The 21666-nt window shown below is 43.9% G+C and overlaps 1 protein-coding gene across 4 annotated transcripts in view; it reads right to left on the reverse strand.

The window, feature by feature from the left end:
• The window catches only part of PCDH7 (protocadherin 7), a 405114-nt gene extending 399523 nt beyond the window's left edge, over positions 1-5591 (reverse strand). For 3 of the 4 annotated variants that reach the window (XM_024769165.1, XM_024769166.1, XM_024769168.1), the window contains exon 1: positions 2142-5591. In XM_024769165.1, the coding sequence (XP_024624933.1) occupies positions 2142-5315 (3174 nt within the window). In that variant the 5' untranslated portion in view covers positions 5316-5591. The remainder of the gene's footprint in view (positions 1-2141) is intronic. The other variant, XM_024769167.1, reaches the window with a different exon arrangement.
• Positions 5592-21666: the final 16075 nt, after the last annotated feature.

A 21666-nucleotide genomic window follows, 5' to 3' on the forward strand; every position in this document is an offset into this window, starting at 1 on the left:
TTTCATTTTAGGTCAGCTATTTATTGTGGTTAAAGCTTTATTCATATTTTGAATGTCTAACAACACAGAAGTTTTTCAAAGTCACTTTTAGCAAAGTGCATGGTTTATTTCAATGGCTTTGTAGTTTTTCTCTTCTGGTATATGGACGTCTTTGCTGAGTTAAGAGACTAACACCATACATTAGTTTATTTATAAGCATATCACTTTGCCTTTTAAACAGGATGCCACAACAGTCTTGATATTGGCTGTTTTAAATATTCAAGAATATAGAGCTAACCCCATTTGATGAGCTAAATAAAGCTTAATGACAGCACAGAACATAGGAAGTGGTTGCATAAAGTATCAATAAATCTGCCACTTGATATGTCTACTCAAAATTTTAAGATTACATAATTTAGAATGCCACAGGACAAAAAGTCCTATTAAGATGACAGTGGAGAAGTAAGTTTTCTGCAGAAAAATCTCTTCACATGCTTTTGCATAACACATTACCATTTTCTAAATAAATTTCTACAGATCTTTATTTGTGCGTGTTATTATAACTAACGTTATAAGAGTGCTGTTATTTTTAACTGGAATCGTCCTTGTTTACAAAACAGATAAAAGCACCAAAAACAAAACAAAAATCTTCTAGTTCCAGGTAAAGCAATAACACAACAACAGATATACTCTCCACTTGCTATATTTCAGTTTAAAAGAAATAACTCAGGCTCACGTGCATGAAAAGACATCTTTTTGAAAGTCATTTAATTCAGTGTAGTTCAAACCTGTGTTTTCTTGGATTACTTTGATAACTGGATATAAAAGCATGTTGTCTTTCTCCTTATCCAAATACCTACAGTAAACTACTATATATCAAAGACATTTCTTTAGAAAGTTGATTTTTTAAAATTATGACAATAAGAAATTAATATTTATCTCTTTTCTATAATATCTTTACTGAGCCCATCAATAACATCTTCAATGAGGCTATAAAATAACTTTTTTCTTTGCCTTAATTATTCTAAGATCTCACATTCCACATGCAAGACATATTTAATAGAAAAACTGTTATTGGATATTAATTGACAGACATAAATGTGTTTCTTGAGATGTTCTGGTGGTAAGAAATATGTGACGTTTTATTAGCAGAGTTGCTATAGCTTTAGACACAGAATTTTCCAAAAGGTTTTTATTTGTTGTGTGTCAAACTTTGATGGGTGTGAAAAGTAAACTTTGTGAGTTATACACACACACACACATATATTACATGAGCAAAACTTTCAAAAATAAATTTTATATTTTTTGAAGTTCACCTCAGAATACACTTTTTTTTTTACTGTTGCCACATTTCACTGAATAATAACCTTGTCAAATATTCCATAAAGCCTTTATAGTCTCAGTATATCACAATGCACATCAAAATATTCTTGCACACACTGCATCAAACATGAACATTTTTGTTGCTTGGCTTAAAATATAAATGGTTCATGTAATTTACTTTTGCTTATGAACTTTTATTACCGAATACAAATAATATAAAGGCCGACTGCATATCCTTATAGAAGCTTAATTGTATAGATACTTAAATAATAAAAATGTAGCTTTGCATGGTATTTGCATATCATTAAATACTGTAAGTCAGCATTTTGTCAAAGTAGTCAGTTTTTCAATATCTCGGACTTAGTACTTCATTTGCATAAATCAGCATCTGCTGATATATATAACATAGCTAAAACTTTTATAGTGCCCAATTTGCATAGACAGCAGAAGTAACTTTAGAAATTTTGTCTTTGGATACAATTATCCACTTAGTAGCACAAAAGAAAATAATTTCAGGTTAAAACTAGCCATCCAAACAATACTTACATATTTATCTGGAAACAGAGAATGTAGAACGAATTAGGATTATCAAGTACTAAGAGAATTATAAAACACTGCCTACAGTGTTTTCTTTAGTAACTTAGTAAACTCTGGTGTAACATGCAAAATACAGTGGTGTACCTTTTGTATATGGCCTCTACTAAATAAATGGTGTATGAACTACACCAACACTAAATTCCTGCTATTAAAATGTTAACTAGTAGCTTTAAGAGAGAAGACAAAACTTTGCAGAAGATGCTCTGTCTCAGATACTTAAATATATTTGGGATGCATCTTACCTGTTTGCTGTACTTGTTATTGGTTTGACAGCTGTACTCAGAGCAGTGATCTGATCCAATTGAAATGTTGTCTCCTGCTCCCACAAATGTGTTAGCTGGTGGTAGATCTTGTACGGCCTGGTGTTTTTTTCCTGCAGTTGGTGATTGGGGGTGAAGCTGGACAGTAGGCAATGGGGAACTAGATTTGTAATGCCTGGCCAGGTCAGGACTGCCAGGCCCACCGTTAACTGATCGGTATCGGCCCATGCTTGGGCTGTCTGACAGCTTCTCATTGACACTATCATACCTCTGTCCATTTGGTTTAGAAGCTTCTACAGTGACAATGCTGCTGTAGAGAGGCTGCTTAGATTTTTTGTTTCTCTTGTCCTTTTTAGGCTTTTTAGATTTGTCATGCTGTTGCGGTGTAAAAAAGTCTTCGTGATCTTTTTTGCCGGCTTCATAGCCATTTTTATTTTTGGACCGGCAATATCTTGCCATCACTACAATTAAGATGATTAGAATCACCGTCATAATTCCAGCAACAACCCCAATGACAATACTGAGTCTCTGTTTGCTTATTTCATAGCTTGGGTCACCGGCTATATCCTGGGTGAGTGGGGTGTGCAAACTTCTGGTTATCTGGGAGTCAATCACAGTTGCATTAGAAACACTTTCATTGACAAACACATGCACCAGAGTCGTGGTAGACTGGGAAGGCTGCCCACTATCATTCACTTGCACCACCAATCTGTGCAAGCCATAATGCTTTTGGGTGAGTTTTCCCACTAAGGAAACCACACCACTGGTGGAATCAATCTCAAACAGCTTGAAGGGATTCCCTCCCACAATGCTGTAGTTAAGGTCTGCATTGATGCCATCATCGCTGTCTGTTGCCAACACCGTAGCTACTACTGTCCTGACATTACTTGAAGGTGGCAGTAAAGTGTAGGAAACGTTTCTGGGAAGGGTAACTGTGGGGGCATTGTCATTCTCATCCATCACAAAGAGAGAGACTGTAGCTGTTGCGGATCTGGGAGGATCTCCCCCATCCACAGCCTTGACTCTGAATGTGTATGTGGTCTGATGTTCCCGGTCAAAAGACATTGTGGAGTAAATGGTCCCCGTGTCATTTTCAATGGAAAAAATGTTACTGTTCTCCTCTATGTACAGACTCATCTCCGCATTGCGCCCCTTGTCAGCATCCATCACTGTGACCATTCCCACGGGACTGTTGGGCTGCAAATTTTCTTTCACATAAAAGGTAAAGACGTCCTGCATAAACTTAGGGTCATTGTCATTCTTGTCAGCCACCTGCACAATCACTGTGGTGCTGCCCTGTAGCACCGGGATGCCTTTGTCTTTGGCGTTAACTTTAAACTCATACCTGTCAGTCTGCTCGCGGTCCAGCACCGTATTGACGAGGATGTCCCCAGAATCGGGGTCGATGGCAAAGATCCCCATCACGGAAGAGTCCAGCGAGTAGGCGATTTCAGCGTTTTTCCCGCTGTCTGCGTCTGTCGCCAGCACCGTGGCTACCCTCTCGCCAGGGATGTTGTTCTCGGGAAAATATACCTCCACCACTGACTGACCGAAGACGGGCGGGTTGTCATTGGTGTCTCCCACCTTGACAATCAGGGAGTTGTTGCTGGAGAGGCTGGGACTGCCCGAGTCCACCGCCACTATGACCACGTTGAACTCCCGGGTGGTCTCATAGTCCAAAGGGGCCGAGGTGTGCAGGAAGTACTTCTTCTTGTTCTGGTCGCCCTCTGTGTCACTGGCCGGCTTGAGTTGGAAGGGCACATCGCCCACCACGGTGCAGGTGACCACTCCGTTCTCGCCTTGGTCTCGGTCAGACACCTGTACCAGGGCGATGGGGGTGTCGACCAGAACGTCCTCGGCCACGTTGGCCACCCCGTCCTTTAGTGGGATACGCCCGATCTTGCGGATTTCAATGGACGGCACATTGTCGTTCTCGTCCTTGATATTAAGGACCACCGTGGCCTTGTCGGTCTTGGGGGGCTGCCCGCGATCGCGGGCCATGACGGTGAAGCGCAGCTGGTTCACTTCCTCGCGGTCGATACGGTGCAGGACACTGAGCCAACCGGACGTCTCGTCGAGGCGCAGCAGGCGCCGCACGGACTCGGTAGCCGCCCCGAACACGTACTCGATCTGCCCGTTGACCCCCACGTCCAGGTCGGCGGCACGCAGCTGCAGGATGGGGGTCCCCGGGGCGCTGTTCTCCGCCAGGTCAGCCTCGTACACGCTCTTCTCGAAGCGGGGACTGTTGTCGTTCACGTCTGTGATGAGCACCCGCAGGATGGCCTGGGAGGAGCGAGGCGGGTCGCCACCGTCGCGTACACGCAGGGTCAACTCGTAGGAGTCTCGCTGTTCGCGGTCCAGCGCCCCCTTCACGATCAGCTGCGGCTGCTTTTCGCCATCCGGGGTGTCAGCCACCTGCAGTTCGAACACGCTGCTGCGGCCGCCGGTGCTGGTCCCGCCGCCGCCCTCTGGCGCGTCCAGCCGCCTCTTGGAACCACCCGGGCCGCCGCCGCTCGCGCCGTTCCCGCCGCCCCCGGGGTAGGGGGCGCTGTCTGCAGGCCCGGCGCGCCGGCCCTCGCCGCCGCTGCTGCCGCCCCCGGGCTCCTGGAGCAGCTCGTAGCGTTCGATGCCGTTGCGGCCGAAATCACGATCGGTGGCAGTGGGCAGCAGGTAGAGAGTGCCCACTGGCCGGTTCTCCTCCACCGTGAGCGTGAGCACGGGCGACGGGAAGGTGGGCGTGTTGTCGTTGATGTCGAGCACGATGACCCGACCCTCGAACAGGTCCACCCAGCTCTGCGAGGGCCCGATCACCGACACCTCGAAGTCCAGGAAGCACTCGTTTTCGTCGAAGATCATCTGACACTGGGGTAGTTTCTCGCGGTCGATGCGCCGCTCGCTGGTACTCAGCTCGCCGGTGAGGTTGTCGATCTTCAGGTACTCCGAGCCCGACTCGAGGCTGAAAGTCACCTCACCGGAGCCGGTCACGATGCCCAAGTCCGAAGCGACGTTGCCGATGCGGACGTCTGCTGGGCCCTCCTCGGCCAGTCGGTACCGGAGGAGTTGCTTGGCGGCCGCCAGGCTTACCGAGAGCGGCAAGAGGAGACAGCAGCCCAGGCACCAGGCGCGCGCCCATCCCATGGTCCGCATCCTCAGCATTTTCTCCTGCTGCTGCTGCTACTGCTCCTTCTAATCACGGCCCCCTAGGCGCCCTCCTGCTCCGGGGCCGGTCGCCTGCCCTCCTCCCAGTCCTCTCCCCTCTCTGTGAAGGGAAGAAGCGAGAGGGAGAAAAGAGAGGGGGCAAGAGCAACGTCCAGAGTCGGCCAGGGGGGACCAGCGAAAGATCCTTCTTTTTTTTTCCTCCTGCTTCCTCCTAAAGTTATTGTTTCATAATTCATGCAATGGGTGCTAATCGCCCGCTCGCCAGCCGCCGTTCAGTCGCAGTACTCACAGTTCACGGGACACTGAGCGCCGCGGACTCGGAGCCCCCCCCCGCGCCCTCGCAGAGTCATCACCGCAACGCGCAGAGGATCCCGGGCTCCCTTCCCCGCTCTGTCGGATGGGGCCGGAACCGGTCTGTCAGGCCGGCGGTGAAGCCGGGAAGCAGCGGGGAGCGAGCCTGCAGCCTCCCCGCCTGCCAACCCCGCTCGTCTTTGCTGCTACTCGAGTTGCGTCCGATTCACGTTCCAGCCACTCACTCCAGACCCAGCTTCTGCTCCGGCTGCCCAGGCAAACGTGAGTCGCTTCCTGCACGAGGTGCTAGGGCTAGCAACAAGCCAGTCTCAACTCCGACTCCGCTCAGGCAGCGGCGGAGCCAGTCAACAGATCGAGAATGAAAAATCCCGGCAGGTCGCTTCGGGCACCGTGCAGTGGAGACGACACGAGTCACACAGCGGTCCGCTTCAGGGTTCCCCCCGCGAGCGGAAGAGCAGCCCGAGCCATCTTCAGGGACGCCCAGATAGTCAGTCCCTTCTCACCCCAGAGAGCTCGGGTTTCTCTTTTTTTCTTAACAACTCTGCGCAAGGTCATTAGTCACGAAGCCGCCGGCTGAAACCGCAGCAGCCTTTCGCCCGCGGGGGTGAAGGCTGAGCAGTGCGCACCGCGCGGTGCCCAAGTTTGGGTTCGCAGCCGCAGAGTCTGTGCCTTTCCTCACCTGCATTCGGCCCGCATGTCAGAGCACTGGGATCTGCAGCGCTGTGCGCGATTCAGGGAGGAGATTGCAGCCTCCCTCTCTCCCCGCTCTCTCTCGATCCCTCCCCTCCCTCCCTCTCTCCTCCTCCTCTCTCCCCCCTCCTCTCCCTTCCCCTTTCCCCTTCTCCCACTCCTCTCTCCTGCACGCTCCCTTCTCCTTTCTCCCAGTCCCAATGCAGGCAACTCGAGCTGAACTTGATCCCTATGCAGTTCAAAGGTGAGCAAACCAGGCTCGGTGCGCAGGCGAGGTTGGCCTGGCGAAAGACCCCAGCCGGGCTCTCCCAACGGCAGTTAACAAAGATGCCCAATTCTGTCCGGATTTCCGAAGAAAAGCAAAAGGCATGGGGGGTGGGGGAGGTGGAGTCAGAGGCAGCTGCCAAGTAGCTTAAAAAAAAAAAAAAAAAAAGAAAAAAATCCAGTTTGCCAAGGGGACAAAAAGTGCCAGTCGGTTGTTGCCTCGGAAGTGCCCTGGCACGGCGGGTGAATTCCGCAGTTGTCTCGTCCCCTTTGGTCTGGAGAGTGGTGCGGGCGCTCCCGCCGCCCCTTTGGCTGCCACGGCTCAAAGGCACTCAGTGGCAAGCGGGAAGCTCCCGCTCGCTAGCCGCGAGCCGGAAACCCGCAAGTTTGCCCAAAGTGGTGGTTGCTGCTGGGAGCTCACTGCCTCGCTCGCGGCTCAAGCATGTCCCTGACGCTGTTGCTGCTGCTGCTGCTGCGGCGGCGGCAGTAGCAGCGGAGCCGCGGAAACTAGCAGTGAAGGAGGGAGGAGTACCGGGGGGAGGAGACAGGAGGGAGCAGTAGCCAGCCGCCCCGCTCCGGAAAGCCCAGCTTCAGCTCCGGGGGCCACTCCAAGTGTGCACAACCCCATCAAGTCCCTCATAAGCCAAAGCTTGCCTCTCTCCCTCCCCAGCGAGTGCAGCCGCTGCGTTCTGGAGGGAACTTGCTTTCCCTCCCTGGGGCTGGTAAATTTCCTTCTCGCTCTGACTAATGCTGAGTGTGTAAGAGCGCCGGGAGAGTGTCAGCAAACGTTTCTCCTTCTCCCCCTTCTCAGATGATGTTCCCCACCTCCCGAAGTGTCTCTGGTTCGCGAATTAGCATCTTGGTTAAGGCTTGGTCGGCTGTGGCTTCGGGGACCCCGCGTGCACCCAGGGAGCCACGCTGGTGTTCTGAGAAACCATGATGGGCTGCAGTGGTTAAGAGAGAACAGCGAACTCCAGAGAGTGGTAGAGGGATCCTTTTTTGGGAGCGCAGAGTTAGGAGGGCTGGGCTTGGGGGTGGGGGCGCGGCTGTCTTTGTTTAAATGCTTGGTATCCCTGTCGTCGCGCTTGCTTACGGGGGTAGACCGTGTGTGTGCGCGCGCTTGGGTAATAAACACATGTTGGAAGCCTCGATATTATTTTCTGAGCAGAAAACTGCAGCCTTTAGTAACTGGCAAAGTGTAGCGTCACCTATCTGGATAAAAGGGAAATAAACTTTAATGGCAACTTTGTGTACCTAAGTGTCCCTAGTTCCTTTTCTCTCCTTCTTTTGACTTTGTGCCACTTGATCGTACATGGTATTCCCCCACGCGAGGCTTCCCCAGTTTTCAGTCACGGCCACCGCAGCCCGCCTCATCGGATCTCAATTCTGGTCGTGTTTTCTGAAGTGCAGCCAGTTACTCTTCATTTATTTCAGCGGCTGTTAAACAAGGGGGCCCAGCCAGGATTGGGGGGGGGCGGTTTGAGGTGGGCAGGAGATATTTGAAGAGAATTCTTTCCACCTCAAAAAAGAAAAGGGGCTACTGCTAGGTTTTGGTTGGTCCTCAGCTGGTCTGTACAATTTATAGGCATTGAAGGGCCTCCTTTTAAAGGAAAATTTAAAGCGAAAAGAAGCAAAGAGAAAGAAAGCCGTCCAGAGTGGGTACTCTGCTTTTACGAGACCTATGTGAGGCGGCAGCATTATTTAAAGAAGACAAACACCAATAAAGTCTACGAGCAGTTGTAGCGCGCGGTTGTTTAGGCGGGTGCAGCCAGCAGGAATGGGGGAGGGGCGGCAGAGATTTCCAAGCATTCCCTATGGGGGACCGTAAAGGTGCGGAGGAAGGAAGCGTGTGTGGTATGTGCCAAGGAGCGGGCGGGTATTTTCCAGTCTGCTAAAACAGCAGCACTCTGAGGGTACCGGCTCCTCCTCCGAGGCCAGGCCGGGAAGGCGGCCTTCCCGCTCCTCTTCCCCATCCCCTATCCCCCACTTCCTACCCTCTCGCCGCCACCAGAGCCTCTCCGCTCTGTATCTGCAACATCAGCGAGAACAGCCCGGCGCGCAGACTCAGTGCGTACCGCCGCAGTCTGAAGTCCGGGGGCGGGGGGCGGGCGCCGCAGCGCCCCAGAAGCCGTCTGTCAGTAACGCCAAATTCCCCTTATATCTGGCAAACTCTGGTTTATCAAAACGCCTGCCTCCCTGCGACACCCGGTTCCATTTTTCCAGCGTCCAAGGCGGAAGGCTGAAGCCAGTCCACTCCGCGGCCTTGCGCCCGCGCGTTCCACTACGCGGCAATATGGTGCAGTGCACTCACTCCCCTCGCCGTCTTTACTAAGATTTTGCAAACTTCAGGCAGCCGCATGGGCAGAGACGTTGTGTACTCTCTCTTGCCTCGCCAGTCCATAAACTTGAACAAGCCCCTGCGCATCTTCAAACATTCGCCCACCGCTGCGGCGCGCAGTCTCCAGGCGCGCACCAGCGAAGGGCTAAAGAGTGAGCGACTTTTCCCCAGCGCGCTGAAATTTCCTTCCCAGTTGAACGGAGGTGGGGGACGGGGGGAGAGCTCGTCCTTCACAGCGGAGTGGTTTCCTCATTGCAAGCGGGAGGTAGTCTCCAGCCCGCCCTCCCTACTCTCATCCCTACCAACTCCGCCGCCAAGCCAAACCAGCGTGGGAAATGGGTGCGACGTGTGCTGCATGGAGAATTGCGCGGCCAGACTGATGAGGCCTTGAAGCCTTCTGGACTTCCTCCCTCCCCCCACGGTCCCCGGCTCCGACCTTTACGCCGGAGCAGCCAGGAGTGTTGGCAAATTTGCCTAGCCGTTTGGTTCTTGGGAAAGGGAACGTAATGGGCGGGGTAGGGTTGTAGGCGAGGTGAGGGGAGCTCTCGGGGTGCCTTGCCGCGGCCGGATCTCCCAGTCCTCTTCCGCCCCCTGTCTAGGGACTGACACTCCAACTCCAGCCTCCAGCCTCCAGCCGGCGCGGAGGATGAATGGAGGCGAGATGCCGTCTTCCCCACCCCCGCCCCATTTCCGCAGTCTTAGAGCCAGTGTCTCAAGTGCTCAGCAATTTCATTAAACGCAACCTGGGGGACTAAATCCCCCCTGGTACAAGACCTCACCAAGGGAATATGATATCCGGCTTCGCTCCCACCCACAAACCCCGCCCGGCTTTTCAGACCCGAGGCTGCGTTTATCTTCTCAACCTGAAAGGGTTCGGAAGGAAATGGGATCGAAAGTGTAACCGGCTGCAATAAATTAAAGAGACCGCTGCTGCTACTGCTACTTTGGCGGCCAGAATTGAAGAGAGGACACGAGATCAGTGTCCTAAAACCTTAGTTCCTCAGATAGGACGTAATCGCTTGTATGAACCAAAATGTTTGAGAGACTTTGAAATGTTGGGGATGTTTTTTTTTTTTTTTCCTTTTTTTGTTTTAGGACAATAAAAAGAAATGTCCCTTTGAAACCTAGGTTAAAAAAGAAAATTGATTATAGAAATACCATCCCATTCTAATAGACATTTTATAAAAGCTCGGCCAACGATTTTTTTCCATGCCAAATATTTTAGCCTAACTTACAATATCCGATAGTTTTTGGTTTTACTTTTTAAATATACCGACTAAGCTTGCTTACTTGAAACTACTTTGCAGTTAAAACATTTCAGTGACTGAGCTGAAAAATAGCATTCAGGATCCGTGATGTAGTTTAAGCCTCAAGAAGAGACAGGAAGCGGAATAACAACGACAACAAAAGTTTATGGGTTAGAATGAATTACAAAGAAGTAGGTGTCGGAGATATAATCTCTGGGGGGCTTTCATTTATTATAGACGCTGTATTTACGATAATACAAGAAAAAGGTTAAATACAGTAAACATGATAGCCAGTTCTGGAAAGAAATGTAAAGCAGTTTGACGGGAAGGGAGAAAGTGACTCAAGAACGCCACCAAGGGACAAACTGAGGAAATGACACCCCTACATCCTCAAATTCATTGACCTTTCATCTTTTTCAAAAGGGTCATCTGTATCCAGTTACATAGGTGTAAAGTTTTTGAACTCTTTACGATCAATCATTTCTCCAACTACTTCTGTTAAATTTGATATTTTAGTCTTCTTTCTCTAAATAATTATCAAAAATGACGTCCCTTAAACCTATAACATTTCAAACAGTAAATATAACCATTGTCTTACAACAAGTATGATTCTGATTCTTGGGACTGAGAAACTATAGGCATATTTTGCAGTCTTAAATACACACTTGTAGTATTAAAATGTGTAGTAGACGGAGATGGCTAAATTATTCATTGCAGTAACAGACTTTTTGATGGACATTAAAACTCAGCAGTTTAAATATGGAAACCACAGATTTCCTTTTAAGCAGGTAGTAACTGCTTGCATCAGTGGTTATTTAATTGGTCTCCAGCCAAGAAATAAAACAAGTTGTACTGTTTAAACAATGAAATCATGTAATGCAAAGCCATATACTGCAATATATCAATACAAGAACACAAGCTAAGAACTAAACTAAGTTGATTCATACTGCCTATTTGGATGACTATTAAACATTTCCATAAGGCTAGTATAAAAATTCTGGTTGAAGAGAAAGAAATTCATGAAAATAATTTTGAGTTTATCTAAATATTAATTTATAGGCTGTATGGTTTACTGATTTAAATGCAATGTTTTTGGTTTTAAAGTGACACCTGGTAGAAATAATCTTCACTTTAAGTTTAGCACAGATTGAGAGATTTTTATTTTTGATTTCTAGAGTTTTAAATGCCAAAATATATGCAATAAAGAGTAGATTTACAATTTATGTGATATATATATATATAGCCAGTTACTATAATTGATGAACACATTGCCTTTTATTTACAAGATAATTTGTGGATTTTTTCCAACTTTACACTAATTTTTATACATTTGCAAAAATCTAAATTTAGGAGGAAAAGAGTATTTAGCAAAATCTGGGTGAATTTTTGGGAAAAAGACCCTTGATAGTTTAAAACAGTATATCCTATTATTCGTGGCCATCTGAAGCTGTTCCCTGTCACTATCTATGGTAAAAATTGAACATTACAATGCCCTTTGCAGGGACTTGAGACATTTGGCATTTCTTTACTACCATGGCAGGATATGTCAAATGCTGCTGTGAATAATGACCTCTAAGCTAGATAATATACTAAGGGTTTCAGGGAAAAAAAATCTCATTATAATGGCTTGTATGAATATAATACTCAAATAAATGACCTTGCTTGTACTAAGAATTCTTGAAAGTTATGAATTAGCTTTATAAGTTTTAGCCCCTATGTTGACCCGTGCTAACTAGATCACTTCTTGTGTTAATTACCAGTAACAGGTGGTACAAAACTTCACTCAATCAAGTTTAACCCACTGTATTCAGAAAATACAAAATGTAGAATGTTTCTAGGGTGGGTAATATAGTAAATCTGACTGACCACTTTAGCAGCAATTACTTTTCCAATGATAGATGCTGATCTTTATATGGTAATCCCTGGGACCTTTCCCCAAATATTTCTGACTTCTGGACCTAGGGTAGGATTACTCTTTTGGCCCCCTTGTGGCTAGATGAGGCCATTGACTAAGTCTGGGCAACCCTGAGCAGAAGTGGAAGTTCACTTCCGAAAGGAACATGGATGGCTAAAATGAAATCATTGTTCAACTCTGTCAGTCACACAGATTATTAAGCTGACCTAGGACCAATACCTGGAAACCATCAATACATTTCAGACCCACGTTGATTTTGGAAAGCAGTAGTATGTTCTAAATGCCTGTTTCAGCACTTATTTGATGAATTATACAAGTAAAGCTGGATTAAAAGGCCGACCAAATAGACAGTATGGGTTTCAACTATAATCCCTATAAATCAGCAGTTGTTCTATTTAGTCACAGGTGGAGATGCAAGTTCCAATGCAAGGCAAGTTTTTGCTATTTACATAAAGCTATATAAATTTGTACCTGGTGATTTTCAACAATAGCAAACATATTTTACTCTTTTCCCCTCATAACTGGTGAGGCATTTTAACAGTTTGAACAGGACTTTGATAAAGTATTGTTGATGCACAGTGAGTTGGAAAGGTAATATTGATTCTTTGTACTTACGGTTATTGTTTTTATTTCTTGTTTTGGCTGTGTAGCTGATTTTCAGTTTTGTCTCCAAATGACTAGATTTAAAAAAAAAACACACACTATATGGATATAATTAGAAGCTTTTGATTTGGCTGACTTATGAATAAAATATTAAGTGTTTTGGTGCATTATTAAACAAATAGCTGTGATTAGTAACAGTATATATCATCAACAGTATATATCTGAATTCAGCACTGAGAGGTTTACTAGATCTTTCTGTTTTTGAGTGTTTCCTTGTTTCTCTCTCCAGATGTTAGCCTGATCATATCTGACTATTTGGAGGAAAGAAATAGTACCTATCCTTGTCTTTTCAATGACATCTGATATAAAGCTTCCTTTTTCATCTAACAAGTGGGAAGCTTTGCTTCTATCTTCCTTGTGAAACAGATTTATTTAAAACATAGGAGAGAGGGTGAAAAAAACATACGGGAAACTTAAAAAGGTATCACTGAAACTAAGGTAACGTCCCAGTTTCTGTTTTATTTTGCCCTATAAAATCGCATTTTGCAAAGGTCTATAAACCAATATTGCCTTCAACTACCAAAAGTTACTCTTTAGGCATCCCTGTCAGTGTTCCTCAGTTTCTGAATTATTCCCTTGGGCAGACTTAATGTGATGCTAAGGAATCTCAAGCTTTCAGGGTCTCTCACTTGCACCAACATTTTCCAAGACCTTGGGGTGAGGGGGGGCGGTGCAATAATATGTTTACACAGTCACATGTTTTTTGAAATTTTCAAGAGTAAGAATTTTAAGCGCACTAGGTTAATAACACTGCTTCCTTCCTGTTCAATTTCCTCTGTCAAACTTCTTGTTTAAATGGTGTTAGAGAGCCCCAGGCATTTTGGAGATCTAGTTAAGGGAAAGTTGAGATGGGGATACATTTAATGTGGGTGTGTTAAGAATGTATTTTTATGGATTTACAGTCTCTTTCATTCATAGTCATTTCTAACAACCTTGGTACAGATCTGCTTCCAAGAATTTGACATCCACTGCACCAGCTTGCCTTGTGTGGTGGCACAAAGGTTCAGTGCCAGAGATTCTAAAGTAATGAAATATCCCCCAGTGTGGGTTCCTGGAAATATATGGGTGGTGAAGTGGAATCAAGGCTTAAGTGTGTGGAGACAGAAAAAAAGTCTGTAGAAAGTTCTTCTAATTATTAGGCATAAAATTTCAAGTGGAGAATGTGCTTCTCATTGACATCTAATTAAAACAAAAATTCTCTCTTGTAGGAATTACTCAATAAGGCAGAAGATGTACACTATTCTTTTGATTGTGTGTGTGTGCAAGTTCTAAGCAGAAATTGTACAACTACAGAATTTATCAGAGTCCCTGTGTTTGAGGAAACAAATATGCAGCAATACTGCAGAGTCAGTGTGTATGTAGTTGGGTGACTTTTGCATCCCAGTGTATTGGAGTTAGCACATCTGAAACATCTTTTTCTGACAAAGTCTGGCACTTGAACATGAAATGGCACACCCTGTATCCACCAATGCAATAAAGATACCCTAAAGAAACAAATGTTTCAGTGACAAACTCTTACTGTAAACTATTCATCAATATGTCAAAGGATGTTTTATTTATTCAATTATCAAGTTTAATACAGCACAGTAACACTTAAAAATCTATTTCAATTGCTCTTCTGTATGCCTAATTTCAGATTGAATGTATATATCATTTTTTCAGAAGTCTTGATCATACCAAAGTTCAAAAAAGTAGTATTATAGGCATATGTCATCAGTCCATTTATTAGTTAATAAGTTATGGGTTTGGGGGAGACATTGTGATACTTTTTTTTATTTGTCAGATCTATAAAATGTGGAATTTCTTATAATTTATGATTTTTAAATAGGTATTTATTTTGTAACTATTTTGGTATCTTACTCTATATACTTTTTCTTAAGGAAGGCCACCCAAATTATGTAAAGTTTACAAAACCTGATTCTGTCCTTGCATTTAATAATTAAGAGCATAGATAGAGAATGGTTTAAATGAGTAAAACATGGACAACAGAGATCCCCCCAAATCATAAATTCAATTCTGCAAAATAAACAAATGCTAAGACTTTAAATAATCTAATTTATAGATAAATACTGCTTAATGGTATTTTCCTAAGGACAGTAATCATATTGCTATAACAAATTATTTTTGGACCAGATTGTTGGTGCTGGAAGTTGTTCAACTGGTAGCAGGGTGAGAAAGAGTTGGGCAAAGTATTTGGAAATAAAGAAACTGGTTTTGAATTCCAAGACCTCTACTTTGGACCTCTGTGATTTTTGATGACTCTCCCTGAACCCTGATATTTCATCATTTAATTCAACTAATCCAACATGTATTTAAATTCTTTTTTATACCAGCCCCTGTGCCAGATTTTGAACATAAGTAAAGTCCAATACTTGCCTTTAAGTAGCTCATATTTTAATTCTGTCTATATAATGGGGAGAGCAAATCACCTTTACGGTTGCTGTGGGTAGTAAATATGATAATTTCATAAAAGAACCTAATACTGCCCAGAACAAATTAAATTCTTAACAAAAGTTATTTTTCCTAATGCTCTTCTGAGAACTTAGGGTTGAGTATCCTAGATTTTTCAGAATCTTCATTTTCTGTTCTGTATGCATTTTCATAGTTTAGAATTGGAGCCATTTACACTTGTATTGTTTTTCATTTGTTCAGCGGTCAGCAAGCTATAGTCTGTAGGCCAAATCTGGCCCTTGGCTTGCTTTTGTATGGCCCCCTGTGTTATGAATTTTTTTTTTTAATACCTTCAAAGGGTTGTTAAAAACAAAAGAAAAAGAATATAGGACAGGGACACAGCATGTGGCCGGGAAGGCCTAAATTATTTACTATCTGACCATTAACAGAAAAAGTTTTCTGACTGTTTTTTGGAATATCAATTTCATGAGTATAATGACAATACTGAAAAATACAGTATTTCATGTTCCATGTGAGAAAGGAGCTACTGCAATATGTAAGTGCACAGATGGAACATATATTGCTAAGCGCCATATGTAAAGCTCCATATCCATAAAGCTCTAACTCAAGTATACCCAATGTCACATTACATAATCCATATGCATAACGATACACTTTCATCATAACACAAAGAATTCATAGTGCACCTTGTAATTATGGTCACTCCTCTTACTGAGAGGTTGATTCTCTGTTCCCTCTCCTTGAATGTGGGCAGATTATGTGACTGGTTTTACCAATAGTACACAGTGGAAGTAACACTGTGCCAGCACCTGTCCCTTGGAGCACTCTCATGGAAGCTGTAAACTACCACTTAAGAAGTCTAATTACCCTGTGACCACCATGCTGGAGAGGCCTCATGGCATGTGGGCACTATAGGTGACAGTCTCAGCTGGACCTTGACTTTCAGTCACCCCTCCAAGGCACCAGACATACCAGTCAAGCCATCTGGAACCCTTTAGATCAGTCCATCTGAATACCACTGAGTGGTTGACACCATAGTCAGCACCATATGGAGCCAATGAATCACCCACCTGAGCCTTGCACAAATTTTGACCCACAAAAGTTGGGTGAAATATTAATAAAAGTTTATTATTTTAAGCCACTATTGTTTCAGGGTGTTTGTTACCTAGCAATAGATGGCTGGAACATGAGAATTCTGTTTGCAAATTTAACAGACGCTGAATGTCAGCACCAGATTTAATAATGATAATTGTTATCATATTGTGGCTCATCTGTGTGCCAGACACCATTCTCAACACATTTCATAAGGTTATCATTTAACCTATGAAGATTATTGTTTAATATAATATACCTATAAAGTTATTACATTACAGAGATTATTTTTTATGTAGAACTGAAGAGGATACTGAGACTTAAGGAGGTTAAATTTCCTAATAACCCTGTGAAGTTATTAGATTATGGGGATGATTTTATCCATAGTAAGATGAGGACACTGAAACTTAAAGAGGTTAAGGAGGTTAAGTAATGAAAAGATATCACAGGTATTAAGTGACTGAGGCTGGGGGGATCCAATTTAGTTCATTCATATTTGAAAACTCTTGCTCTGATATATTATAAATAATACCTTATGTTATGATGGAGAACTGATCTAATTAATTTATAAAGTTTTACCCATAAGCAGACTCACCAAACACCTTTCTTGTTTATATACTTCATTTAATTAATCTTATGTGGTTCTCTCTTGTAAAAATCTGTCTTCAGTGTAACTGATTTTTTTGTTTTTTGTGGTACACAGGCCTCTCACTGCTGCAGCCTCTCCTGTTGCGGAGCACAGGCTCTGTGGCCATGGCTCACAGGCCTAGCCACTCCGCGGCATATGGGATCTTCCCGGACCGGGGCACGAACCCGTGTCCCCTGCATCGGCAGGCGGACTCTCAACCACTGCGTCACCAGGGAAGCCCAGTGTAACTGATTTTAACTGACAGTCTGCTCATAGCTCTCTGGACTGAAACACAGAATAGGGCTGTATTTAATGTACCTATCTCCCTTATGACAGATCAAAGCAAGTATGCCATTTGTTCCTAACTTTCAAGGGCCCTTCATTTAACTCAGAATGTTTTGATGGAAATATTCAGTCCAAGGAGCTTTATTTCCAAAGATGACACACAGTCAATATTTATGGAAAAATCCCACGCATTGATATTTCATTTCCACTTCACTGTAATGTTTTCGTTACCTTTATGATCCATGCCACAAAATATTGTTCTAGTGTGTTAAGCCACAGTATGGTAGCAATTATCATTATCTTGGTATTTTCACAAAGAGACCCTCTTTAAGACGATTATTGATCATCTAATTTTTGTCTGTAGAGCACCATTTTGTAACAATGATCAGAGCAATTGGTAATATTAACTGAGCACTTATGGTATACCAAGGACAATTCTAGGCTCTTTACACATATTAAATTAATAAATAGTCCAATGGATTAATATTCATAACCCCCTCAAATTGTATGTAATTTATGCTTTTTGTACTTATTTTGATCCTCCATATTCTATTATGGCCTTGACCTTCATTACATGCCTGAAGGATCGACAAGTAATATGACAAGAACTTTACTACAAACTAGGAGTGTCTTCATAAGTGGACTAAATTACTGTTCTAGTCATTTTTTGTTATTCACCAAAGGGCATTCCTGACTACATTCAAGCATAGGAAGGACTATACTTCTATATATCTAGAAGTCAGGGCGGCCATGGGAATTGCATTGGTCAAGGACATATAAACAGAAATGATATGGGTCTTCTCCTGGTGGAGGCATTTAAGAGCCAGCACACAATGCTCCATCTTTTCTTCCTTAACATTATATTAGTGTCCTCTAGAGAAACAGAGCATATATAATATGGGAGGGAGGGAGGGAGGGAGGGAGGGAGAGAACCATGGCATAAATTCTCGTCTAAAAATAGCACACTCAACCCAAGAAGAGCTGATGTTTCAGTCTGAGTCCCAAGCATAGAAAAAAAAACAATGTCATAGCTCAAGCAGTCAGGAGAAGTTTCCCCATACTCAGTCTTTTTGTTGTATTTGCGCCATCAACTGATTGAATGAGGACCACCCACACTAAGGAGGAAAATCTGCTTTACTCAGTCTACTGACTAAACTGTTAGACCCAACCAAAAACATCCTCACAGACAAAACCCAGAATATAATGCTTGTGGGAACAAGCAACAAACATTTGTTTCTGGATCACTAGGGGTAATAATGGTGCTACTTGAATTTCTATCCCTTGATTCCTACTTGATTCCTGATGTCTTGATTCCTGTGAATCCTGGCTATCAGGGAAACAGCACCGTGTATTCAACATTTACTCAGAGCATATACTGCCTTCTAACGAACATTTCCCCAGCCCTTCAAGATACTGCCACCTAACTGGCACTGTAAATGAGTTTTCAAAAGGCCATTTCACAGTTTTATCAAGCCAGCTACTTCAGGATGGTAGGAAATATACAGCAAAACACTTTGCACACTTAAGCAATGCCAAGGGAGGACTGAAACTATGTGGGGGAATAACAAAGATCATCACACTGCTAGCCACCAGGATTAGAAGTCCAAACACTTCTGCCCACTGCATTTTGATATCAAAGTTGCTAAGGAAAGCACAATACTGTCAAGCCCTGGATGGGACAGGGGTTTTACTCACATAGTGAAGAGACAGAGAAAGATCAGCTTCAGTAGTGTACATTGGTCCCTTACGATTAGCAGGTTCCATCTCATCCACTCACCCCCATTCTACTAGCAGCTGAAGAAGGGCCACTTGCCTAGATGTATACCTCTCATGCTACAGTAGAAGGACTTTGACCCCTCTTCCATGAAGTCTGAAATGCTAAAAGGCAGGGTTCTGCCTGAGGGCCATTGATGTACATGCCTAAACAGAAAAAAGCAACGCTTATTGAGACAGAAACAGAGAAAGATATTCCCACACAAGTTGATAAGCCTGCGACAGGCTGTGTGGGCTCTTTATCTCTTGGTGAGGAAGTGGTCCAGGCCCAAGGCCCATTCTTATATGGCCAAGTGGGGGTGGAAACACTGCACACATGAGACTGCCTTTCCAAAAGGGAGAATGATAAGAACAGTGAATTCCATGAGCATGAACCCATTGCTACACTTTTGCTGTGAATTGAGTACCTCGATCAGAAGCAATGCTGAGCACAATAACAGGATGGTGGATAAGGTATTGTGTAAATTGATGGATGGTAGTTTTGACAGAAGTACTACATTCAGGGAAGGCAAATTTCCATCCAGAGTGAGTTTCTATTAAGGTAAGAACAAGAGACTGCCCCTTCTATGATGGAAGTAGTCCGATGTAATCAACCTGTCACGAGGTAGCTTGTTGTTGATCACCTTCAGGAATGGTGTTGGACCTGGCTGATGGCAGATTGGGCATTCAGCCGTGACTAGAACTAGGCTGGCCTTGGTGAGTGGGAGTCCATGTTGCTGAGCCCATGCATAAATTTTATCCCTCCCACCATGGCTACTTTGTTTTTGAGCCCATTGAGCAATAACAGGGGTGACTGGGGAAAGATGCTGACTGGTATCTCAGAACGGGTCACCTTATCAACTTGATTATTAAAATCGTCCTCTGCTGAGGACACCCTTTGGTGAACATTCACATAGGACACACAGACCTTCATATTTTTTTGCCTTTTCAGAGAGGCCTATCCACATACCTCTTTCCCAAATTTTTTTATCACCAATTTTCAAGTCATATTCCTTCCAGGTCTGTGAGCATCCAGCCAATCCAATGGCCATAGCCCATGAATCATTATAACCATACTTCTGGCCATTTCTCCTTCTATGCCAAGTGAACAACATCTGTACTACTTGAAATTCTGATCACTAGTAAGGTTTCCCTTCACTACTGTCATTCAAGGATGTCCCATAAGAGGCGAGAGAGCTGCAACCATCCACTTTCAGGTGATGCCTGCATATTGTGCAGAATCATTTGTAAAGAAGATCCCTGTGTTCTCTTCCTCTGTCAACTGATTGTAGGAAACTATGAGGTCAGAGATGCAGACAGAGAGAGAAGGTAGTGTAGCAGGAGTGGGGACCATGAACATTTGGTCCACTTCTTCATGTAACTTTCTTGTTCCTTCTGGGCCTGTTTGGGTTCAATCATATATGTGTGTGTATGTATATATATATCACTTCCATTTGATAATGGATATTGCTGTGCATATCCAACTTTATGAGACCCAGCTCATGATGGGCAGCTCACATCATATCATTTCTTCCCAGTTAATGTCTCCATTGTAACAGTAGACACTGTGAAAAGCTGGAAGTTCAACTTGAATTGCAATTCAGCCAGCTACAGGAAATATTTTCGATTCTTGAAATTCTTGGATTTCCTCTTCCAGGTACTTGAGGCATTTTTGTGACTATTCCTTTCATTAATTTTCAGCAATCTCAGCACTGTAACTACAGGAGATAAGGATCTGCTTGAGGTCACATACAGAAACTTTCAGGTCATGTATATGGACAGCACTTGAGCAGGAATTTGAATCTCTGAGCTCATCCTTATTTTCCCCACTTTATCCAGCTACAATAGGAGTAACTAGCCAATCTCATTATATATCTTAGTAAAGGTAACAAATATAGGGTCACCAAGATCCTTGCTTCTTCTAAGTGGTTGATTAGGAGTACCCAGTGGTGCTATTTTGCATATCTCTAGAGCCAAATCACACCATGGACTATCAGTACTCTCTCTACTATTGCAAATATATTCATTAGCATCTTTACATTTAAACAGATTAGAAAGCCAATTCCAGAAACCTCAGAACCAATTCAGAAAACTCATCCTTAAAATTCTGTTTCTCTAGACCCTCTCTTGGTACCAAAATTTGCATTACATTAGCCTCCAGAAAACCAGAAACTATGAGATATAGGATATATGTATATACATATACACATATATCTCACATATTTGTGAAAGAGAGAGAAAGAGCTAGAGAGATTATTAAGAATTGGCTCAAGTGATTTTGGAAGCTGAGAAGTCCCGAGATCTGCGTTTGGCGGGCTCATGCCTCAAGAAGAGCCAACATTTCAGTCCGAGTCCAAAGACTGAAAAAAACTCAATGTCCCAACTCAAGTGGTAAGACAGGAGAAGATCCCTGTTACTCAGTCTTTCTGTTCTATTCAGGTCTTCAACTGTTTAGATGAGGGCCACCCACATTTAGGAGAGCAATGATTCACTCAGTCTACTGATTCAAATGTTAATCTCATCCAAAAACATCCTCATGGACACACCCAGTATGTTTGACCAAATATCTGGGCACTGTGTGGCCCAATCAAATTGACACATAAAATTAACCATCACAACATGTTAATATATATATGCATTGTGAGATTAAAGCAGCCTGGAGTGTTTACCCAACATGCAGAGTACATAAACATTCCCTGGTCATCCTTGGTAAGGTCCACCATAATAAATGTTCAATTCAGTAACTGGTC

Source organism: Neophocaena asiaeorientalis, unplaced genomic scaffold, assembly GCF_003031525.2.
Source record: "Neophocaena asiaeorientalis asiaeorientalis breed wild unplaced genomic scaffold, Neophocaena_asiaeorientalis_V1.1 scaffold288, whole genome shotgun sequence".
NCBI lineage: Eukaryota > Metazoa > Chordata > Mammalia > Artiodactyla > Phocoenidae > Neophocaena > Neophocaena asiaeorientalis.